Here is a 24,000-nt window from a genome sequence, read left to right on the forward strand (position 1 = left end):
TTCGTTGCCTCTCTTGACGGGGTGTTGAAAGAGCACCTAGAGAACGCCACAGTATTCAAGGGGACCTCAAAAATGGTGCAAAATCAGCTGCTAAACTGTATGCAGTGAGTTTTTATCCATTCAGGTAGATGAAACCATGGATATTGCCACTCAGTCACAACTTGCGCTTGTACTGCGCTACATTGATCTGAGAAACAACTTGCAGGAAAGCTTTTTGAGTTCATCACCATGCAGTCAGCTACAGCAGTGTCCATCTCCACAGCACTGAAAGAGCATCTTGCTGTCATTTTTCCTGAGGATCAGAAAAGTAAGCTCATTTGTCAGGCATATGACAGAGCCAGCGTGATGAAAGGAGCCACTGCAGGCATTCAGAGGAACATACAAGACTTGTACCCCAACGTTCACTACATCCACTGCTACGCACATCAGCTCCACCTGATCATGCCACAGGCCACCTCTCACATATGCGAAGTAAGGATCTACTTTTCTAACCTTTCTGACTTCAAAAGCTTTTTTTTCAAGATCCCCCAAGCAAACGGGTGTGCTTGATAAAATTGTGGCCCAAAAGCTGCCAACATCGTCAGGTAGAACTTTCACAGCCATGCCATCAACACAGTGTTTGAGCACATACCACATACGACCACTACCTTTGCACCCCCCCAGGACTAAACCAAACCAACTTTTTTAGGTTCGTTAGATGACCCCAAAACACAATCAGGATGTTCCCAAAAGTAATCCAAGATGGCGGCAGCTCCCATCCAACAAAGAGACTTCGGGTCCTGAGTCCAGAGGATCGCAGAAGACGTGAGACTGTATCGAAGAGAGAAATCAGGATTCTCAGGATGACAATCTCCATGTTTGTTGTGAGAATAGGTTGGCTGGTGTGACCCATCTGCCCTCTTGTGGTGCGTGCTTGTAAATTTTTTCTTGTTTTTGTTTTGTTTGTACTTTTCTTTTTTAAACTATAAATCTATACAAAAAAATAGACTGCATAGTTTTACCTTTTGGAATATTGTTTTTTCTGTTTACAGTTTGTTTTTCCTCAACCATTACCACAGCTGTTTGTTCAGTTTACACACACACACACATATATATATATATATATATATAGGGATGCACATAACTGGTACTCATGGGGCGTTTGTTAAAACGTTTGTTAAAAAAGAAGAAATGTTGATGTGTGGTGAGCATCGTGGACTCAGCCTTCACCTGAAGTAGTTGACAATACTCTGGAAGTCTCCAGAGGCCAGCAGGAGCAGGCCGATGGATGTATTGAAGATCAGTGCTGGAGACGGAGTCAATCTGTGGACGTGAGCCATGGCCAGAATATCTGGCTGCAAAAAGAACAACTGAGTGAACCTTGTCTGCTCTTCAGACAGTGTAAACAGATTCTCATAGAAAACAAACTGTTGTGTGGGCCGCTGAAGAGGAGGTACTGCTGGCCCACCACCACCAGATGGCGCCCTGCTTGGAGTGCGGGCTTCAAGCACAAGAGGGCGCCAGAGCCACTGGGAGTGACAGCTGTCACTCATCCTCAGCACCAGCTGTCACTCATTCATCTCATCACCATCACCATAAAGGCCGGACGGCAACTCCACCTCCTCGCCGAGAAATCTTCTACGACTAGAGGTAATCTTCTCTGCTGTGATTACTGATTATCTAATATTGTTCTGTGTGCAGTCGCATGCCCGTGAAGACCCAGAAGAGGGACAAACGGGAGCTGCACGAGTAAAGACGTACCTGGAGGTGGAGGTTATCCCTCCCGGAGGAATTAATTGTAAAGGTTGCTGGGTGTGAGGACTCACACTCACCACCTTCTGTTTCTTGTCTGCCAGCAGTACCAGGGCCGACAACGGAGGACAGAGACCACCTGGGGACTCAGGGCTTGGCGGCTTCGGTGTTCTTCAGGCCGTTGGTGGTGGAAGCGGTGTGGGCCCCGGCTCTTCGTTCATCCGAGGTCTCCTATCTTCAAGCCTGCCCACAGTCCTCCTGTGTATAATTGGCATTATTATTCTTGTTTGTATTCCGTTGTGTTCTTTCACAACATTAAATTGTTACTCCTTTTCTTATCCATTGTCCGTTCATTTGCGCCCCCTGGTGTGGGTCCGTGTTACGACACTTTCCCAACACAAACAACAACAAAAAACATTAAAGTTACAAATAGTTGAGCTGTGACTGTAAACAGGTATAAAATAGACTAAATTGGACGATTTTTTATTTTCTGTCCTTAAAGAATTGTTCAAATTACCAAGTTACAGGTTTTAGTTGTGTATGTAAATATATAAAGAAATACACAACTAACTCAAAAAGTTAAAAATCTGTGGTTGCGTTAGCTGATATGTGAAAACATGGAAGAGAGTTGCTGAAGATTATTGATTAATAAAGTGATTTTTTTTTAAAAACATCGTAAAATACAACTACTTTTATCAAAAATGCAGGTGACATCAACAAAAAGAATCCAGCTTTACTACAACAAATGGTTGCATTTTTAAAGGTGAAAGTGGTCTTATTTTATAGTTACAAAGTTTGTGATTAATTGTTATATTCTTAGTGTTTTATGTTCAACAACATATATACCCAAAACATTTTCAGAATAGTGCTGAATTTGTTAAATTGCAATCCTCCATCAGTATACAGAGCCAATCACAGTTTTTCTTTCCTGTTGCAGGTTCTGTGGGTTCGTACGATGCTTTCTGTGAGATGTGATGAGCTTGTTAAATTTCAGAATATCTTAACTGATGATGCTTCCGGAAATCACCTCTTTAAAAATGGCTAATGGACTGCGTTTATATTGCGCTTTTCCATCTGAATCAGAAGCTCAAACCACTTCACAGTGATTCCCTCTTGCATTCACCTATTCATTTATTCATTCACACACACACACACACACACCACACACACACACACACACACACACACACACACACCCACACACACACACACACCCACACACACACACACACACACACACACACACACACACACACACACACACACACGTGAGACCCAGGATTTCTGTACAGTGCATCCTTTTGTTATGTTACAGCCTTATTCGAAAATGGAGTAAATTCATTTTTCCCCCTCAAAATTCAACTCACAGCACCCCATTATGTCCCCATTTTAAATTTTTGCAAATTTATTAAAAATAAAAAACTAAGAAATCAAGTGTAAGTATTCACACTCTTTGTTCAATACTTTGTTGATGCACCTTTGGCAGCAATTACAGCCTCAAGTCTTCTTGAATATGATCCCACAAGCTTGGTGCACCTATCTTTGGGCTGTTTTGTTCATTCCTCTTTGCAGCACCTCTCAACCTCCATCAGGTTGGATGGAGAGTGTCGGTGCACAGACATTTTCAGATCTCTCCAGAGATGTTCAATCAGATTCAGGTCTGGGCTCTGGCTGGGCCACTCAAGGACATTCACAGAGTTGTCCTGAAGCCACTCTGATATCTTGGCTGTGTGCTTAGTGTCATTGTCCTGCTGAAAGATGAACAGTCGCCCCAGTATGAGTTCAAGAGCGCTCTGGAGCAGGTTTTCATCCAGGATGTCTCTGTACATTGCTGCATTTATCTTTCCCTCAATCCTGGTTAGTCTCCCAGTTCTTACTGCTGAAAATCATCCCCACAGCATGATGCTGCCACCACCATGCTTCACTGGTGCCTGGGTTCCTCCAAACATGACACTTGGCATTCACACCAAAGAGTTCAATCTTTGTCTCATCAGGCCAGATAATTTTGTTTCTGATGGTCTGAGAGTCCTTCAGGTGCCTTTTGGCAAACTCCAGGTGGGCTGCCATGTGCCTTTTACTAAGGAGTGGCTTTCATCTGGCCACTCTACCATACAGGCCTGATTGGTGGATTGGTACAGACATGGTTGCCCTTCTGGAAGGTTCTCCTCTCTCCACAGAGGAATGCTGGAGCGTTGACAGAGTGACCATTGGGCTCTTGGTCACCTCCCTGACTAAGGTCCTTCTCCCTCAGTCGCTCAGTTTAGACATGCGGCCAGCTCTAGGAATAGTCCTGGTGGATCCGAACTTCTTCCATTTACAGATGATGGAGGTCACTGTGCTCATTGAGACCTTCAAATCAGCAGAAATGTTTCTGTACCCTTCCCCAAATTTGTGCCGTACCACTATCCTATCGCGGTGGTCTACAGATAATTCCTTTGACTTCATGCTTGGTTTGTGCTCTGACATGCACTGTCAACTGTGGGACCTTATATGTAGACAGGTGTGTGCCTTTCCAAATCATGCCCAATCAACTGAAGTTACTCCAGGTGGACTCCAGTTAAGCTGTAGAAATTTCTCAAGGATGATCCGTGGAAACAGGAAGCACCTGAGGCCTAGTTAAAAAAAAATGAATCCAAAGTGTGACATAACCATCAAAATTTAAAAGTGGTCTTTTTTTGTGAAATGTTATCATTTTAGATATGGTTTTATATATATATATCAGAGTTTCAATATTTCTATTGGTCTCGGTTCAGTCATTGCTAGAAATTGTCAGTGCATATATACTATAATGTGCTAGAGCGTAACGCTTGCGACAACAGTTGGAGGTATCTTCTTTAGTCTGCAGAAGCTTGAAACAAAGAAATTCTGTCCATTAGTTCCTGGTATTATTGAACAAGTAATATGAGTATAATTATTCTATTGAAGCAGAGTAGGAGATATAGCTAAGGTTTTGACACAAATAAATCAAGGACTTATTTTCAGCGTTACGCTTGCAACAGTTTTACCTTGCTTTAGAAACATGATGTTTTTTCTAGGAAATAATATTTCTACCTTTACAAAAATGTATTACTGTGTGTTAGTATGAAGCACAAACAAACTAACGGACAAAATACAAGGTTATTTCAACTTTAAATGATAATGCTAAATATCAATGTCACACAAAATTTATGAAAAATGTGCTATTTTTGGGTACATTTTGTGCATATCTCTGGAACCGTGTGGACTTTTTTCATGAAATTTTCAGTACCTGTCAAAGAGATTATCGGCAACTCACAGATAAATCTAGATGGTGCTAAATAAAATAATGGCTTGTTCATGACAAATGCAATGCAAATCAGCAGTTAGAATTCATTGTTTTTGAACTAGGCCCTCAGCTCAATTTTAAGCTACGTGGCAAAGGCTGTGAATACTTACATACACGTGATTTATTCATTAAATTTACAAAAATCTCAAAAAACTTTTTTTATATTGTCATCATGGGGTATTGTGTGTAGAATTTTGAGGAAAAAAATAATTTCATCCATTTTGGAATAGGGCTGTAACATAACAAAAGGTGGAAAAGTGAAGCGCTGTGAATACTTTCAGAATGCACTGTAAAGACTCTTTTTGTCTAACTGCTCACAAATCAACAACCACTAAATAAAAACATAATCACGTTCATAAGTATAGAACAAAATTAGAAAAATGTGGTCAGTAATATGAACCTCTGACATGGCAATTTTCTTTACCATTTATCACAAATTTGTGAATTTGACACGTGTTAAAATATGTCTGCGGTGCTTGTGATGAACATAAATAAATAATAAATTAATTAATAAACTATTCATGTTTCAGAAGGATTTAACATCCTCACCATGTGTCCTTCTCTTGCTGTGACAAAGAATATACGAGGACCACTAAAGAAACTCCCGTTCAGCGAACCAAAACCAGACAAAGCTGCAGCCACAGACATGATCCAACCCCAGCTTCCGAACACCTTATATCTGTGGAAAAATCACGTATTAAACGACCTGCATTTGTAAAGCTCTTTGTTTCAAAAACCTTTAAAACAATACGACACAACACACACTCAGTCATTCACTCATCTTCAACCATCCATTCATTTTCTATACCTGCTTACTCCAATTAAGAGTCAGAGGGGGCTGGAGCCTATCCCACCAGTCATAGGGCAGGACGCCAGTCTGTCGCAGGGCCACATATAGACAAACAAACACATTCACACCCGCACACACAATTTAAAGTTTCCAATCCACCTGCATGTCTTCAGATGTGGGAGGAAACCGGAGCACCCGGATGGAACCCGGGGGTAAAAATTTGAAGCGGAAGCAGCTTTTGTTGTGGTTTTAGGCTAAGGGCACAGTTCCTTTCTTTAGTTTTTGGGAGTTTTGAAAAACCATTGAAAGATTGACATCGAGGTGAAATTTTCAACAAATTTAATCATGATTACTTCAGTTATCGCTGGTTCCCCAAAACATCGCTGGGGGAGCAGATAAAAAAGAAGTGTAGAAAGAAATGCTTTATTTGCCAGCGAGCAATTACTGTTCAAAAAATAAATAAATAAATAAAAACTGGGGAAGAGTCCAAAACCTCCAGGATACAAGAACTGTGTCCTCAGCACAAAGCGTCAGAGAGACGACGAATAACAGGAGCAAAGAATTAAAAAAACAAAAAAAGAGTCGACAGAAATGACAGAATCGGCAAATAAAGGGCATACTTTTGGTAAATGGTAATGGACTGCATTTACATGAAATACATGAAATGTCAAATAAGCTGAGTATTCAGAAAAAAATAAGGAATTTGTAACCCGCAGGAAACTGATTTCTGTGATGTCACATGGGCTTCCCCCATTCAGAGCCAGTTTGGCTTATGTCTTGAAGTGGACTTTGGAAAGAAAGGGCTATCACCGAAAGCACGTGTCACATTGATGCGTCATGCCCATGCATATTCAGTTTGGACTTTTTATGTAAGTTTTTTTTTTTTTTTTCTCACTACCGACCTTTCTGAAGCACCTCGCCTGGAACGTTTTAATGTATAAATTTACAAATATAAATTGGTACATTAAGTTCTTGGAGACTCACCATCAAATTTGTCCTTTTTCCAACATTTGTATAATCCAGAGTTGCCTTGTGGTGAATTCTTGGAATCAGACAGCAGTCATGTGACATTTTCCAGTCACAGCAATGGTTAAAAAAACCCAAAAAAAACTGTTTGTATCCAGTGAATCCAGTCCAGTGAAAGGTGTTAATTACCTCCGCCAAGGAGGTTATGTTTTCACTCACATCCGTTTGTTTGTTGGTTGGTTGGTTGGTTGGTTTGTTTGTTAACAGGATTACTCAAAAAAAAAAAAAAAAAAATCCTCCACGGATTTCAATGAAATTTTTACCAGGAGTGTATCTTGGCCTAACTTAGAAGTCATTAAATTTTGGTAATGATCCGGAACATGATCCAGATCCAGTAATTTTTTAAGGATTCTTTATCATTGCAGGATAGGGCCAATTTCAACATTTTTGCACCTACTTCATGAAGACGGGTCACAAAGGCTGAACAAAAATTAAGTTACGACACAACAATAATTTAGCATTTGTTTCTCCTCATTGAATAAACTTATTAGAAATAAAAAAAACTTGTGTAGTTCATGCACTTTCTCTTTATAAATACATTTTCTGAAGATCTAAGGGTTTAACCACTGAATCTGAAACATGACGGTAGATGCGTGAAACGACGTGGAATAAGTCTCTTTGCCAAAGGGTATTCCACGTGACATCAGTGACCCTTTGGCCTTGGCAGAGGTTTGCGCTCTCCGAGTGCTTCTAGTTATCTAATGTTTCATATTCCTGCCAGATTAGCTGCGCGCTGCCCATGTGAAAGAAGGCTCTCACCGACAGCACAATGATGGAATAAAGCAGACAAAGCATGTCTCGCTCACATGCACACAAGTAAAATCCAAACTAAATGTGCACTGTAACACGGTCACAGGAGAGAGTGTGGGAAAAAGGATTAATTTAATACTGACCTTGTTTTGTCCGCCATGATGCCAGCTTGTTAGTTAGTTAATGCCAGTGAACAGCTGGCTGCCGTTGTAACAGTAATCAGAGCGCAGATGACTTTAACAGCCTTTTAGTGACACGCGCAAGTCCAACATGTCGGACGTGACGCATCAACATGACACGTGCGAAAGCACAGCGACAGCTGGAAGCAAGGGTTTGTTTACATTTGGAATGAGGTGTTTTTGTGTCGTTTCATGTGGAATGTGTAAAATGGTGAACAGGTGTGTTGTGGGAGGGTGTATGCTGTGATTGACAACGAGACGGACGGACTCTGAGCTTGAAAAGTCGATTGTTTACAGTCAACGCCAAGCAGCTAGCAGAACAGGGACTTTAACCTCCTCATTAGCTGTCACACCGGGCGGAACCGAGGATCCTAAACATTCCCGGTGGCAGGTGTCACTCCACTGCGTCACTACCCCAGACGGCCAATCAATCCAGGGATTGTGCTTTAACATCCATGGAAATCCCAAAATCACTTGGGAGGTAGAAGGTGTTACATAGAACACAATCTCCTCCCTGTGATTTCCAGACACCACCAAAGTCACAGGAGGTGTCTGGTGTGTGATTAATGGGAGAAGGGTGCCATCTATGGCACCTTCAATGGGGAAGGTAGAGCCACTAGAGGGAGCCCTACCTCCCTGGCCCATCTGCTGTCCAGCAGATTCCCTTCAGACCCCATGTCCACCAGTGCTGGAGCGTGAAGGGTAAGATCCCCACTCAGGATCCTCACTGGGATGCGTGCAGATCTACGGGATCTCCCCGCGTGTATGTTATGGCCCACCCTTAACCCAGTCTCTAAGGGCGGGCGTTGAAGTTTAACCGTTTGGGGCAGTTCCTTTGTATGTGCTCCTGAGAGCCACAGAAAAAACATTCTCCGCGAGCCAGCCTCCGTTGTCTGTCATTTGATTTTACTTTAGCCCTGCTCGTGTCCATAGCTTCGTCAGCAGGGGGAGCTGTAACTCCACGGAGCTCTCCGACTGTGGAGCGTGGGGACGGCGGCACCCTTTCGGACCCGGAAGGAAGAGGGACGGCTCGTGCCTGGCCATGCCCTTCGCCCCGCTCCCAACGGTGTTCTTCTAACTGGTTGTCTAACTGTATAACCAGGTCGACAAGCCCATCAAAATCCCGCGGCTCATCCTTAGCCAGCAGGTGCTCCTTCAGGACCAGAGACAGTCCGTTTACGAAGGCGGCGCGGAGTGCAACGTTATTCCAGCCGGACCTCGCAGCCGCGATGCGGAAGTCGACTGCATACTCGGCTGCACTCCGACGTCCCTGTCTCATTGACAGCAGCACGGTTGAAGCGGTCTTGCCTCTATTGGGATGATGAAACACTTGTTTAAACTCCCTCACAAACCCAGTATATGTCGTTAGGAGCCGTGAATTTTGCTCCCAGAGCGCCGTAGCCCAGGCGCGTGCCTCTCCTCGAAGCAAATTAATGACATAAGCCACCTGGCTAGCATCTGACGCATACATGACGGGACGTTGTGCAAAGACGAGCGAACACTGCATTAAGAAGTCTGCGCACGTCTCGACACAGCCTCCGTACGGTTCCGGTGGGCTTATGTATGCTTCAGGGGATAGGGGGTTCGTTGAATCACCACTGGAATGTCTGTATTTTGTGCTCGGTCAGCGAGAGGAGGTGCTGCAGCAGCGCCCTGTGTGCGCGCTTCCACCTGGGTGGTGAGAGCCTCCATCCTCCGATTGAGTATGACGTTCTGCTCGGTTACTAAATCCAACCGAGCAGTGAAGGTGGTTAAGATGTGCTGCAGCTCACTTAACACGCCTCCTGCCGACACCTGTGCACCCTGTGTCTCCATTGGCGGTTCAAGCAATGGTTGACGCCCCTCGGGATCCATGACGCTGGCCGAGAAATCCTGTTGTGAAAGTGTAGGGACACGGACCCACAACAGGGGGCGCAAATGAACGGACAATGGAATAAGCCAAAATATAACAATTTAATGTTGTGAATGTGCACAACAGAGCAACGGACAACACAATAGAGATTAACAGTCAATTAGTCACGGTGTCGTGTTGGCAGGCTCGAGGATAGAAGATGCCCGCCCAGAAAAGAGCCGGATCCCACACGTCTTCCACTTCCACCAGATCTGAAGCACCCAGGAGCCACCAAGCGCTGGGTCCCCAAGTGGCCACTGCCTCCGGCTGTCAGATCGGGTACTGCTGGCAGGAAGAACAGAGAGGTGATGGTGGGAGCTTGAACACCCAGCAAACAGTTCAGAACAATTAGATTTCTCCTTTTGTGGGAGAATCTCCACCTCCGACACAAAAACACAGAAACGTGGAGAAACCGACTGTTACTTCTCTGGTTTGGAAAGAGGAGTGAAGTCCGTCACTCTCTTATGTCCAAAACCCAGCTCCCAGCGGACTGAAGATGACAGGTACTCCTGCAAAGGTTTCAAAAGACAATAATAAGTGCATTCAGCACAGACACGGCTGAGAGTGTTACCTGTTCGGTAGACGATTTCTCGGCAGTGAGGTGAAGATGCTGCCCAGCTCTTATGGAGATGTGGTTGATGAAGATGAGTGACAGCTGGTGTTGTTGATGAGTGACAGCTGCCACTCCCGGTTGCTCCGGCGCCCTCTCGTGCCTGAAGCCCGCACTTCAGGCAGGGTGCCCTGTGGTGGTGGGCCAGCAGTACCTCCTCTTCAGCGGCCCACACAACATTTTTACTTCCATGGAGTTTGACTGTCTCTTGGAATGTGTTCCTGCACTGTAAACAGCCTCTCTTCACACCCCCCCCTTCATTCATATGCGTAAATGGCACTTCACGAGTGAGAGTGAGAGAGGCTTATTCAACAATATTCCAGGCCAAGTAGCGAATCATTTCTCCCAGGGACACTCTTGGTTGACCACATGAGGTTGTATGAGGCCTTCTTACGGTGATCACCTTCATTCATATGCGCAATGCTGCACTTTTACGCATGGAGCCAGCAGCCAGGGGGCTCTTCAAACAGCATTCACATGCCAGAGAGTAACACATTTCTTCTACAAATGATCTTTGGGATACCACGTGAGACTGCTCTGCCCTACGACTGGATATTTGAAACCCATGTGACGGTGAACCAATTCCAATTGGACACTCACATTGCGTATGTCATCACACAGCTTCTATGAGGAGTACAAAGATGGTGGATGGCTGGCTTGAAAGTCCGCAGAGTTAACTTTTCAGCAAAAAAAAAAAAAAAAAAAGTTTCTATCTCATATCATTAAAAAGTTATTTATAATTTAGTAAAACATGGTCTCAGCCGTCGTATACAACGGTGTCGGCCCCAGAGAGTTAAACAAATATCTGCCACTGACACTGGGCACGTAAAGGATTACCTAATTACATAAAAAAGACAGAATTTTCTTCTGAAAAAATGCAATCATATGGGTAAATTCAGTCCTTTAATTTTGTGGCATTGCAAATTGTGATGTATTGGTAATAATGCCATTATTCCTCCACACCAGCAGGGGATGCTCTATTGCATCAGTGGTCATGTTTGTTTTCACCATCAAATAAAACAGGGTTGAAACGCACCTGAAATGTGGTCAGTCTTTGACTCAGTGCATCGCTATGCTATAGGTGATGATAATATCACATTAGTGAGACTAGTGAAGTCATAACAAAACTGGTGGCGAGTCAAGTTACCCACTGCTGTCGTTGGAGGATGAAGGACTCACTGTGTTTAGCGCCCAGGACCATGCTATCAGAGGGGGAACGAAACAAGAGGTGGCTGCTCTCATTGGTCATATTGTTGCTTTCGAGGAGTCCACGGAACAATGGTCAACGTATATCGAGAGGTTTGAACATTTCATTGATGTCAATGAAGTCCCAGCTGCAAAGAAAGTTGCTGTATTTTTGACAACATATCGGCTGTTATGCAGTTTGTTAGCTCCTGAGAAACCAGGAATTAAACTGTATGAGGACCTCACCCTGCTCAGAGTGCCGCTGTCATTGGACCAGCATCTCTGCTATTTTGGCATTGTGGGATAGCTTGCGCCCACAGATTGAGCTCGCCGGACTACTTTCGCCACCCTGCTCAGCGTGCCGCTCTCGTTGGAGCGACAACACACAGAGTGTGTCGCTTCAGTTAATACCCAACTTTTTCATTGCCAACTGTAAATGGTAATCAAACCATTCCAATGGTATCTTTCTGAACTCTTCAAACTCCATTGTGTCAATGTTTACAATGTGCTTGAGTGATAACAGGCGAAGTTGGTCATAAACTTTAACTTTCTTAAATATTTATTATGGCTACTCTTCAGTTATCTTCGTAACTTTATTACTGGTAAAGTTTATTACTGGTAAATTTTTAGCTTGCCATAAGCTAAGCTAGTGGCGCTCGTGAGAGTGTGTGAGGACCTAACAAAAACACTAAGTGACCACTTCTCTCCGAGATCCAGGGTAATAGCGGAGAGGTTTTATTTTCATAAATGTAACCAGGAAGCAGGGGAGAGTGTGGCACAGCATGGCTGTTATAAAGAAACTGTCAGAACACTGTGAATTTGGCATTTATTTACACAATGCTTTGCGTGATAGACTCGTGTGCGTTCTAAATAATGAAAACATTCAGAGAAAATTACTAAGTGATGAAGCATTAACATTCCAGTGTGCTGTAGACACAGCGATGTCAATGGAAGCTGTACTGAGTAGAGTTGGGCAGATCGAACCTAATATCGATAATATCGATACCAACGCTGGTATTGATATTGAACGATCGCCGTGTAAAAAGATCAATACTCAAGCTTTTTTTCTCTCCCTCACGCACAGACTGCACTGATCAAAGTCTACTCTCTGTCTGTAAGAGCAGCGGTACGCTGAGTCACACAACATGGAGCAGCGCATCTTCGTATTGTGGTTTGTTAGCCCTCTACCTCAGGAGATTTTGTTTTAAGTTGTGTTGAGTGATATTTTTTTAAACAAAAATGTTTATAGTGATAATAAAGTATTCTGTTGTCACGTACAATGTTTGGCAAAATTCTATTCTAGGTCTTTTGGATCCTTTGGATCTATGAAGCTTAAATATGGAAAAGTATCGGTATCGATATCGGCAATACTGGGCCTGTATTTACTTGGTATCAGATCAATACCAAAATTCCCGGTATTGCCCACCTCTAGTACTGAGAGAATCTCAGCACTTGAAAACATCTGTGAGGGTGCATGCAGTGTCTGTCCCTTCACCACAAGGGGGAGACAAATGCTTCAGATGTGGCAGATCAAACCACAAGGAAAGAGACTGATTTTACAGGGAACAGCAGTGTCACTATTGTATGAGGAAAGGCCACATAGGCTACTTTTGTAAAGGCATAAGGAGGAGGCTACTGCTTCTGACTGGGACAGCAGGTCTACATCTGACACAGACTCTGTTTTGAGGCTGCAAATCGTGGCTGCAGTGATTGACGTGGTGCCAGTGATGGCAGTGAAAAAGAATAATGCACCTGCGTCATTCATAATGATTAAACCCAAGACTGATGACACTGATGCAGCTGTATCTTTTTGCTGGACATGTACAATGCAAACTTTGCTCACTTGCGCTGGCCGGTGGTGGTCCTCGTGTACACAGGGACAGCAGGCGTGACCTGTACGGACAATGTGGACGAGGTGGATCCGGATATGTTGTTTTAATTTTTATTGTCTGTAAGGATGTCAATGGAACTTAAGAGATGCAGCTCCTGGACAACATCATTGTGCCAGTCTGTGAGTGGCTGTTCCCACTTTTCTTCTTGTTTTTTATTTATTTATTTTGTTTTTTAAAATTATTATTATTTTCAGTGCTTTTTTTGCCTGAAGTTGGGGGAATTTTCACAGCCTCTATCACATTATAACAATGTATTTGTCCACATCCATCGTGAGCACTGTGTGCACAAACGTGCCGCCATTTCAGCCGCGCCAGTGGCGCTCAACATCCGTGAGAGTGTTGCGTGGTATTCACGTGCAAATCCTTGTGCCAGCAAAGATCACGCCAGTGCCGCTCAACTTTTGCTTGTGTGTGTGTGTGTGTGTGCTGTGCGTCATGTCAGTGGCTGTGAACGGGGTAAGTGTGCGGGCTGCTCGAGATTTGTGGCCATATTGTTGCCGCCACTCCGGACAGCATTCAGCAGGCAGTCAGCTGCCGTGCGCACGAGGGGAGGAACAATTCAATGAGGCTTCACATGAAAAGTTATCGCCTTTTCACCTGTTTTTAGGCCTATCCCAACAGTCACAGGGATTGAGGTGGGATTCATCCTGGACAGGACACCAGTCTGTCGCAGGGCCACATAAAGACAAACAAACACATTCACACCCACATGCACACCTACGGACAAATTAAACTTTCCAGTACACCTAACCTGCATGTCTTTGGATGTGGGAGGAAGCCGGAGCACCCGGAGAGAACCCACACACACACACACACACGGAGAACATACAAACTTCACACAGAAAGGCTACAGGTGGGAATCAATCCCACAACCTTCTTCCTGTGAGGTAACAGTGCTAACCACTAAGCCACTGTGCTGCCCATAAAGACTTTATCAAATTTAAGATATTTTAATATTTATTTATTTACCCCCAAGTAACTGCAACTGCTGTGGAGGACATGAGCTCCTTAGGGGTCATCACGGTCAGGTAGCTGATGTTCACCATCAGGTACAGACCTGTTACCATGGAAACAGCTATCACAAGAGCTCTGGGAAGATTAACCTGAGACAACAAAAACACATCATCAGATTTTTTTTTTTGGGGGGGGGGGGGTTCTTTATACTATTTGAATGGTCGCAACAACAACCAGAAACTCTCCCACCCAGCTGTGGCTAAAATTCTCCCCTGGATAAACTCATAATTTAAATAAAAAGAGACCCTCATTTGCTGAACATTCCCTGCTGATAATTTGTACCATGGCATTCAACTGGCTGTGTGTTGGACTGACCACTCTGGTAGAAGTAAGTCCTACAGATGAGAATCTGTGATTACCAGTGGACGGGACACCAGCCCAACTCAAGTTACTACCCCAGCCAAGGTCACTATTCTTTTAAAGCTGATAGGACGGGGACAATGTAGATGAAGTGTCTTGTCCAAGAAGACAAGGACAAGGAGTGTCAGGAGGAATCAAACCTTAGTCTACCAATATATGTTCTACAGTACATCACTCTACTGGCAGATAGTAAATTAGGTAGACAGTATCTTAGCAGATATTTGCTGAAGCAGGAAAAAAGCTTTCTAATATTGAATGAATGAATTTATTTGGCTCACACAGACCAAAAATAACAAAGTTAACTTATAATGAAAACAATCCAACAACGCCCACCCCTTTAACCAAAAAAAAAAAAGTATACATATGTATATAAAAATACACATATACCCGTGATAACAAATACAAAATATAAATTAATCACTGAATTAAAATTCAAAAACAAAAACAAGCAAACATCAGTGCACCATGCTCAAACCCAAAACAATACAAAATCAATAAACCTAATTTATCATGCTATAACAGGTAATTAAATGATTTTTGTAGAGCCTTTTAAAGCCAACTACGTTACCAGGTGATTTTATGTTATCTGGGCACAAATTCCAAATTTTAACACCTCTAACAGAAATACTGTGACTTTTTACAGTGGTTCAAATCTTTGATTTTTTAAATAATAGTGTTCCTCGCAAATTATAACTCGAGTCCATCATTTTGAACAGGTCTTGGACATGTGGTAAAAGTTTATTTTTTACTTTAAACATTTTTATGCTATTATTATTAGTATTATGCTATAATCATTCAGGTCCCAAAATTTTAAAATGTGTAAACTGAGAAACAATGGATTTGTTGGCTCATGATATGGTTCATTATTGGTTTATTAGTTTAATAATTCCTATGGCTTTCTTTTGTAGTAAAAATACTGAATTTGTATTTGTTTTGTAGGTGGTTCCCCAAACTTCAATACAGCGGGTCATGTACGGGACAAGTACTGAATGATATAGGGTAACTAATGAGTGTTGGGGGAGGAAGTCTTGAAATTTATACAAAATGGCAATGGCTTTTGACATTTTTGATTTAACATAATTTATATGTGTTTTCCAACTCAATTTATCATCAGTGAAAACCCCAAGAAATTTAGTTTCATTTGCAAGTTCAGTTTCAATATCATGTACTAGTAAATTTCTACATAAATTGCTGGGTTTTTTCCAAATATGAAACATTTTGTTTTACCAAAATGAAGCGATAATTTATTTGAATCAAACTATTCTTTGAACATCTGTAGTTCCCTCTCCATCATGTCCAGAACCTGTCCCAAAGGATCCCCACTACAAAACACAGTTGTATCATCAGCAAATAAAATGCAGCTCACAAACTTAGAAACCAAACATATGTCATTAATATATAAAAGAAACAACAAAGGCCCAAGGACTGTGCCCTCTTCTAAATTTATCCCACCAATATGAACACATTGATATTGATTGTGCAGATAACTTGCTATCCAATTGTGAACTAATCCTCTGATATCATACTTCCATAACCTATTCAATAATAAGGTGTGATCTATGGTATCAAATGCTTTCTGTAAGTAAAAAAAAAAAAAAAAAAAAAAAAAAAATCCCTCTACAGTATATTGCTTGTTTTCAACTGCATTCGTAATATGTTCCACAAAATCAATTACCGCCAATGAAGTAGTACGATTTTTTTCTAAATCCATACTGCTGCTCGTTTAGTATGTGATGTTTGGATATAAAATCATCTAACCTCTTAATGAATACCTTTTCCAGAATTTTTGAAACTGAGGTAACAGTGAGTCTGGCCTGTAGTTTGAAAAAACATGTTTGTCACCAGATTTGAACAGCGGTACTACTATAGCTATTTTCATTTTGGAAGGAAATCTCCCAGTCATTAATGACAAATTACAAATATAAGTTAAAGGCTTAGCGACACAATCATTAATATTTTTTACCAAGAACATATCAAAATTATCGCAATCAGTAGATTTTTTCCTGTTTAGTTTATGAACTATGTCAATTATTTCATATTCATCAGTTTCTTTGATAAACATTGAATCTGAAAGGTTATTTCTTGTTGTACTGTTATCCCAAGAATGCATAATAGAAGGCGCAATCGAGTTTGCTAAATTTGTCCCCACATTAGCAAAATAATCATTAAAATGATCTACTATAGTTTTCTTTTCCTGAACAGTTGAATCAGTATTTGTGCAAAAATTTGTTGGATAATCTTTGACAGCTTTTTTCTTTTTGATGATTTCATTTAAGAGCTTTCAAGGACCTTTAATGTTTATTTTTTCCAATAAATCACTGTAGTACTGCCTTTTGCGAAATCGCATATTGTTATAAACAATTCTAAGCAACTCATAAAGGTTGTATTAATATTATGCAGTTTACAAACTGTTAAAATGTTCTTTTAGTTTATAACAAATGTCTAATCATGCAAGAAGAAACATGGTTATTATAACATAAGAATGTTAGAAGGCATAGGCCCCTCTGGCTGATAAATAGAAAGTTTTTAACTTTCATGTAAGCTGATGTCTCATCCTCCTGGGCATCAACACATTCTCCTGAATCACAATTAACTGTCCAACAATCTCACCTCTGGTCTTTTCAGCTCCTCAATGACGTAGTTCAAGTTGTACCAGCCGGCGTAAGACCAGAGTCCTTGATAAAAAGCCATCCCTAGACCACTTACTGAGTACTGAGTCCCTTTAAAGGAATTCTCAACTTTTAGATTTTCCACGATGATGGTTCTGCTCTGTATGAGCTCTGCGATGCCTCCCAAAACAATGGCCGTCAGCATTAGAACCTTGGCTACAAGGAAGACTACCTGGATTCTGATGGCAATACGCACGTTCAAGATGTTGATTATGGCAACAACCATTAGAAGAACTGCAGCAACACATTTCACCACCAGCTGAGGAGGGTCACAGCCTCGGTAAAATGGTGCTGTGGCATATTCAGCAATGGCGATCGACAGTGCTGCAAGACCGAACGGTTTGACAACCAGGACAAAAGTGAATGCTGTAAAGAAAGCAGGACATGAGCCGTAAATCTTCAGTAGGTAGATGAACTCCCCACCAGATTCAGAAAAAATCATCCCAAACTCGGTGTAGGACAATGCTGTAAACATAGCTACAACTCCTGAGACAGCCCAGATCACTAAACTCGCCCCAGGACTTCCTATGTAGGCCAGAACAAACTGAGGAGACATGAAGATACCAGAGCCGATCATAGTTCCTGAAACCAAGGACACACCACCAAGCAATCCAATTTCCCGTCTGATTTTGAGATGCTGAGGTTCCTTTTCCTCCATTGCAGACAGCTGAGGCAGATATTGAAGACAGATGATTGTTAAAGTCAGCTTTCTGATGTGCAAGGACGAACTGAAGACTCCACGAGTTCTGCAAAACTTTGACTGAATACAGGGCAGTATTCAGTAAGCAAACATATGTTCATCAGTTTGCTTTAACTACTTCGATTTATTATTAACTCAAACAATCAAGCAATGAATCATCCTCAATGACACCTTTTCTTGATCGTTGTTGTGATAAAGTACAGCCTGTTACAGTCTCTTATCTTGACCTTGGGTCCTCTCAACTTCTTGGCTCCTAGCCATCGTTTGAGGAATTATCTCGTTTTTACTCACAGTAATATCTTTACAGCTGCTCTCCTTTGTAAACTCCGTATAAATGTCCTCTGAAGTAAATATTAAGGGTGAGGATCTCTGGGCACCTCCTGATTCGATCCGATTTGATTATAAAAGGATTGTCTGTGAAAATTGATGCATCTTTTTCTGTACTTCTCTGTTGATTTCTTTTTTCCTCACTGTGCAAAATCTTTCTAATGACCCATAATGAATTTACTTCCAATATATTCTTTAACAGTTGAGCCAAATCTCCACCCGTATGACTCTCATTCACTGACTCTAAAGCACCTGTCACACCATGACTGATGAAGGAAATGTGTTAAATGCGTTCCTTGTCAGTTGATGTCCGTGGAGTTCGTCAAAAAGTTTTGTGCATGTGAAACACTGTGAGTGGACATCAGACTGAGAGGTTTCCCGGTAGCTCTGTGTTTGTTTACCATTTTGTCTTGTACTTGTTTTTTACTTTAGTGTAATTCATATCCTGTGGTTGCCCAATGCTTTAGATAGGGCTTCTGATTGGCCAAAGCTCCAGCACAGGGTGAGTCAGAGTGTAGTTAGATTCAGGGTAATGAAATGGACATCTGAAGAACTCCAGAGCAGACAAGCATGACTGACTACTGACAGTGGCTGACTGCTTAAAACATTTCCAGCTCTCTATTACACAAAAACCTTCCAATGTTATTGAAATAACCTAGTTGTTCCATTGGCCAAGGTTCCAAGATTCATGGATTTCAGCTCGGCGTTCAACACCCCCAATATTCTCCACCAAAAACTCTCCAACTTCTCTGTGCCAGCTGCCACCTGTCAGTGGATCTCCAACTTCCTGACTGAGAGGACACACCAGGTGAGGTTGGAGGGTATCACATCCAACACATGGACAATCAGCGCTGGTGCCCCTCAGGGGTGTGTACTCTCCCCACTGCTCTTCTTACTCTATACCAACGACTGCACCTCAGGGAACCCCTCTTTTAAACTCCTGAAGATTGCAGATGATCAGCAATGGCCTTAGAGAGATTGGTGTTCTAATAAAAATCAGCTGGATGGGTCACATACCCCCGGCATCATTGGCCTCATCCAAGATGGTGATGAGGCTGCATACAGACAGGAGGTGGAACAGTTGGTCCTCTGGTGTGGTCAGAGCTGAACCTGCTCAAGGCACCCCACCTCCCTCATCCTCAACAACACTGTGTCTACTGTGAACACTGCCTGGTTCCTGGGATCCACCATCTCCTGGGATCTGAAGTGAACCTCCCACATAGACCCATCAAGAAAAAGGCACAGCAGAGGATGTACTTCCTCAGACAGCTCAGCAGGTTCAACCTGCCCTAGGAACTGCTCATCATCTTCTACACATCCATCATCCAGTCTGTCCTGTGTATCTCCATTTCCCTCTGCCTCCAACCATGACAGGCACAGACTGTCAGGTCTGTAGAAAAAAAAAAATCATTGGAGCCAGCCTGCCCTCCATCCAGGACTTATACTGGTCCAGGACCAAGAAGCGAGCTGGTAACATGTCTGCAGACACCTCACACCCTGGACACACACTGTTAAAACTCCGTCTGACGTTGGTCGACATTACAGAGCTCTGTACATTAGAACAACCAGACGCACTAACAGTTTCTTTCCACAGGCCATCACACTGATGAAGAATTTAACCTGCTAAAAACTCACTAATTAATTCATGTACCTCATGTATGACTTCAATCTGTTTGTCTGTTTCTCTTTTGCACACATTTTTCACTGCACATTTTACTTTATTTGCACATTACTACTGTGAATTATTTAGTGTTTAGCGTATATTTATACATGCTTGTATAGAGAGAGTACAGTTCAAACCGAAGTCAAATTCCTTGTATTCTTGTAGATATTTGGTGAATAAAGGTTATTCTGAATCTGTTTCTGATTCAAAGGTGCTGAATGATTCCCGCCACATGGCATTGAGTTCTCTGGTGATGAAAGGTTTTGAACGTATTGTGAATAAGAGTTCACTGTCCATGACACAGGGTATGATTGACCCACTATTTACTTCCCAGCCAACCAAGGGAGGCTGAGGATGCCATAGCAACATCTTTGACCTTTGTTGCTAGACATCTGGCAGACAAGACGACACAGGCGTGTTTACACTTTGACAACTTTTCCTCAGCTTTCAACTGTATGCAGCCCCATATTCCAGCTCACAGACTTAAACAACCTTTGACTTTGGCAGATCAAGTTTTTAACGGTGAGGTCACAGAGAACCCGTGTCAACATCACTTCGTCTCAGTCCCTCATGTGTTCCACAGGATCACCCAAGGGCCGTGTTTTGTTACCACCTCTACACCAATGACTGCTGGAGGCCAATGTCAGTCTTGGACCATTTTATTAGATGGTGTAAGGACTCATATTTACAACTTGATATCTCTCAGACAAACCTGACTGTTCTCCACCGTAACCCTTCAATCACTGCATTAACTCTCATCAATGGCACAGCAATGGAGACAGTCAGCTAGTACAAGTACATGGGCACTGTCTTGGATGATAAATTCATCTTTGAGGCAAACACTGACTCCATCTGTAAAAAGGCCAACCAGAGACTATTTTTTTTTTTTTTTTTTTTGAGAACGTTGAAGGGGTCATGTTGACAGATCATTTCTGAAAATCTTTTATTTCTGGCTTATTTTGCTCAATAACCTTTGCTATGATCTGATGGTTTGGTAATCTTAGCTTGACACACCAAACCAGGCTTGGTAAAATTGTTAATCAGTGCCAGAAAATCATTTGGACAGAAAATCACCTCAACAGCACCAGTCGTGTACAAGATCAGAGCCATACAGAGTTCAAAGGCCATTTTAGCAGACATTAAACATCCAATCCATTCATTCTCCGCCTCCTCTGCTCAGGCGGAAAAGGAGGCAGGTACACATTAGCAAAGCCAGTGTCGCAGACCGAATGATCCGCCTCTAAAAATTGGTCTGCCTTTTGCATCTGCGCATGCGTTGTTTCGGACCATAGCAGCATGTCTGAAACGGAGTCTCTTCACCCAAAGCAATTAAATAGATTAATGGGATTATTCACCATCAGATGATAACGGTCAAACCTCTTAAATCATTCTAAAGTCAGTTTTAAGCAGAATTGAGGCAAAATTCCGTGACGCTTTGAAATGTCCGACGCGCAGTGAACACATCAGCTAGCAGCTCGTTTACCTCCGCTGCCTTTTATGTTGAAATAATGCTGAATTTATGTGGAAATAATTGTTGTACAAAAGCTTCAGATATCTGTTGCTGAGATAGATGATGACTAGAGTGTAGTTTGAAGCAGAAACGAGGTGTTAATCCGTCAACCGTGTCATCGGGGGGACAGTTCGGTCTGTGACACCGGACAGCAATCTGCCAGGTAGTGACGTCACACACAGGAAGTGGGGGAATTTATTTTTTATTTGCCATTCTGGTTTAATTATGCATGTCAGTGAAAAAATACTTAACTATTTATGACTAGAATTTTATGTGGTGAAAAATAAACATGCATAAAAATGAGCACAGTAGCATAGGAGGAGGAGGGAACCAGCCAGCTCCATTCAGAGTTTTGCCTCTTGTCATTATTTAGTGCAGCAGATAAGAGAATATTTACAGAGGAATTTATCAAATCATGAAACACACACCAAAACAGCAAGAATGGTGACAAAGGTCAGTTTCAGTTTGTACAGGGGTCAAAAGTTGAAGTTGCTCCAGTTTTGGTAAAAGGTGGTGCAAATTATTGGTTGAGCTAATAGGATTAATAAATGGAATAGGTTTGACTGTGTTGAATGTTTGGTCTCCAAAGTAAAGGTCAAACAATGTCGATGTCCATTGGATTCTTTGACATGTGACATATGTTATCCTGTAATGTGATAACTAAGTATGACTGTTGGGAAAGTGTAAGTACACGGACCCACAACAGGGGGCGCAAATGAACGGACAATGGAATAGGTCAAATAACACTTTACTGTTGCGAACGTGCACAACAAACACAACAGATTACACAATAGATCAAAGGTCAAATTACAAGGTGTCGTGTGGGCAGGCTCGAAGATAGGAGACGCCTGTCCAAAGCAGAACCGGAACCACACGATTTCCTCCGCCACCAGACTCCGGGAATACTGGAGCCGCCAAGTCCCGAACTCCCAGGTGGCCACTGCCTCCGCGTGTCGGACCTGGTACTGCTGGCGAGGAACAAAAACACAATTAAACGTGGGTGCGTCTGCACCCAGCAATCTGCACGGCAGGGAAGCTACCTCCACCTCTCGTTGGAGAAAAAGTCTGTTATCACTCACAAAAATCACAACAAAAAGGCTTTCTATCAAGCAGTCAGGCTGAGGATATTACCTTTCAGGTAGAACGATATCTCGGCAAAGAGGTGGAGATGACGTCTTGCTGATATACCGATGCAGATCAGATGAGTGGTGACAGCTGTCACAGGTGATGAGTGTCAGCTGTCACCCCGGCTGCTCCTGTGAGGCGGCAGCGCCCTCTGGTGCCTGGAGCCTGCACTCCAGGCAGGGTGCCCTCTGGTGGTGGTGGGCCAGCAGTACCTCCTCTTCAGCAGCCCACACAACAGGACCCCCCCCCTCAACAGGCGCCTCCTGGCGCCCGACCAGGCTTGTCCGGGTGGCGGCGGTAGAAATCGGCCAGGAGGGCCGGGTCCAGAATGAAGCTCCTCTTCACCCAGGAGCGTTCTTCAGGTCCGTACCCCTCCCAGTCCACCAAATACTGGAAGCCCCGGCCCATCCTACGGACATCCAAAAGCCGGCGCACAGTCCAAGCCGGCTCGCCATCGATGATCCGGGCAGGAGGCGGTGCCGGACCCGGAGTACAGAGGGGTGAGGTGTGATGTGGTTTGATTCGGGACACGTGAAATACAGGATGGATCCGCAGTGAGGCCGGCAGCTGAAGCCTCACTGCGGCTGGACTGATGACCTTCTGGATTTTGAAGGGACCGATGTAACGGTCCTGTAACTTGGGGGAGTCCACTTTGAGGGGGATGTCCTTTGTCGACAACCACACCTCCTGCCCTGGCCGATACGCAGGGGCCGGGGTCCGCCGACGGTCTGCATGGGCCTTTGACCTTATCCGGGCCCTCAGCAAGGCAGAACGGGCGGCACGCCACACCCGACGGCACTTCCGTAGGTGGGCCTGGACCGAGGGCACACCGACCTCTCCCTCAACCACTGGAAACAAAGGTGGTTGGTACCCCGGACATACCTCGAAAGGGGAGAGGCCGCTGTTATGGGCATACTCGATCCAGGCCAGATGGGTACTCCAGGCCGCCGGGTGCGCGGCTGTCACGCAACGCAGGGCCTGCTCCATCTCCTGGTTGGCCCGTTCTGCTTGCCCGTTGGTCTGGGGATGGTACCCGGATGAGAGACTCACCGTGGCCCCCAGTTCCCGGCAGAAGCTCCTCCAGACGTGCGAGGAGAACTGGGGACCGCGATCTGAGACAATGTCTGTTGGGATCCCATGCAGCCGGACGACGTGGTGAACCAGGAGGTCCGCTGTCTCCTGGGCCGTCGGGAGCTTCGGGAGGGCCACGAAGTGGGCCGCCTTGGAGAATCGGTCCACTATCGTGAGGATGGTGGTGTTGCCCTGGGACGGCG

General features: G+C 43.5%; 1 protein-coding gene across 1 annotated transcript; it reads right to left on the reverse strand.

Moving 5' to 3' along the window:
- Nucleotides 1-1,177: 1,177 nt before the first annotated feature.
- On the reverse strand, nt 1,178-18,163 carry LOC117500904 (b(0,+)-type amino acid transporter 1-like). The gene is made up of 4 exons (XM_034159691.1): nt 17,343-18,163; nt 14,328-14,461; nt 5,585-5,714; nt 1,178-1,334 (listed from the first exon to the last, which is right to left on the reverse strand). The coding sequence occupies exons 1-4, from the start codon at nt 18,057-18,059 to the stop codon at nt 1,206-1,208; spliced, it is 1,110 nt and encodes a 369-aa protein (XP_034015582.1). The 5' UTR covers nt 18,060-18,163; the 3' UTR covers nt 1,178-1,205.
- Nucleotides 18,164-24,000: the final 5,837 nt, after the last annotated feature.

The sequence above is a fragment of the Thalassophryne amazonica genome, chromosome 19, assembly GCF_902500255.1.
Source record: "Thalassophryne amazonica chromosome 19, fThaAma1.1, whole genome shotgun sequence".
NCBI classification, from domain to species: Eukaryota; Metazoa; Chordata; class Actinopteri; order Batrachoidiformes; family Batrachoididae; genus Thalassophryne; species Thalassophryne amazonica.

What these genes read in the sequence shown, in the direction of transcription:
- LOC117500904 (XM_034159691.1), bottom strand. Translation starts at nt 18,059, where the DNA reads ATGGAGGAAAAGGAACCTCAGCATCTCAAAATCAGACGGGAAATTGGA. An exon ending in AGGAGCTGAAAAGACCAGAG is followed by an intron (nt 14,462 to 17,342) that starts GTGAGATTGTTG and finishes TTGTTGTCTCAG; the next exon opens with GTTAATCTTCCCAGAGCTCT. An exon ending in GCAGTTGCAGTTACTTGGGG is followed by an intron (nt 5,715 to 14,327) that starts GTAAATAAATAA and finishes ATTTTTCCACAG; the next exon opens with ATATAAGGTGTTCGGAAGCT.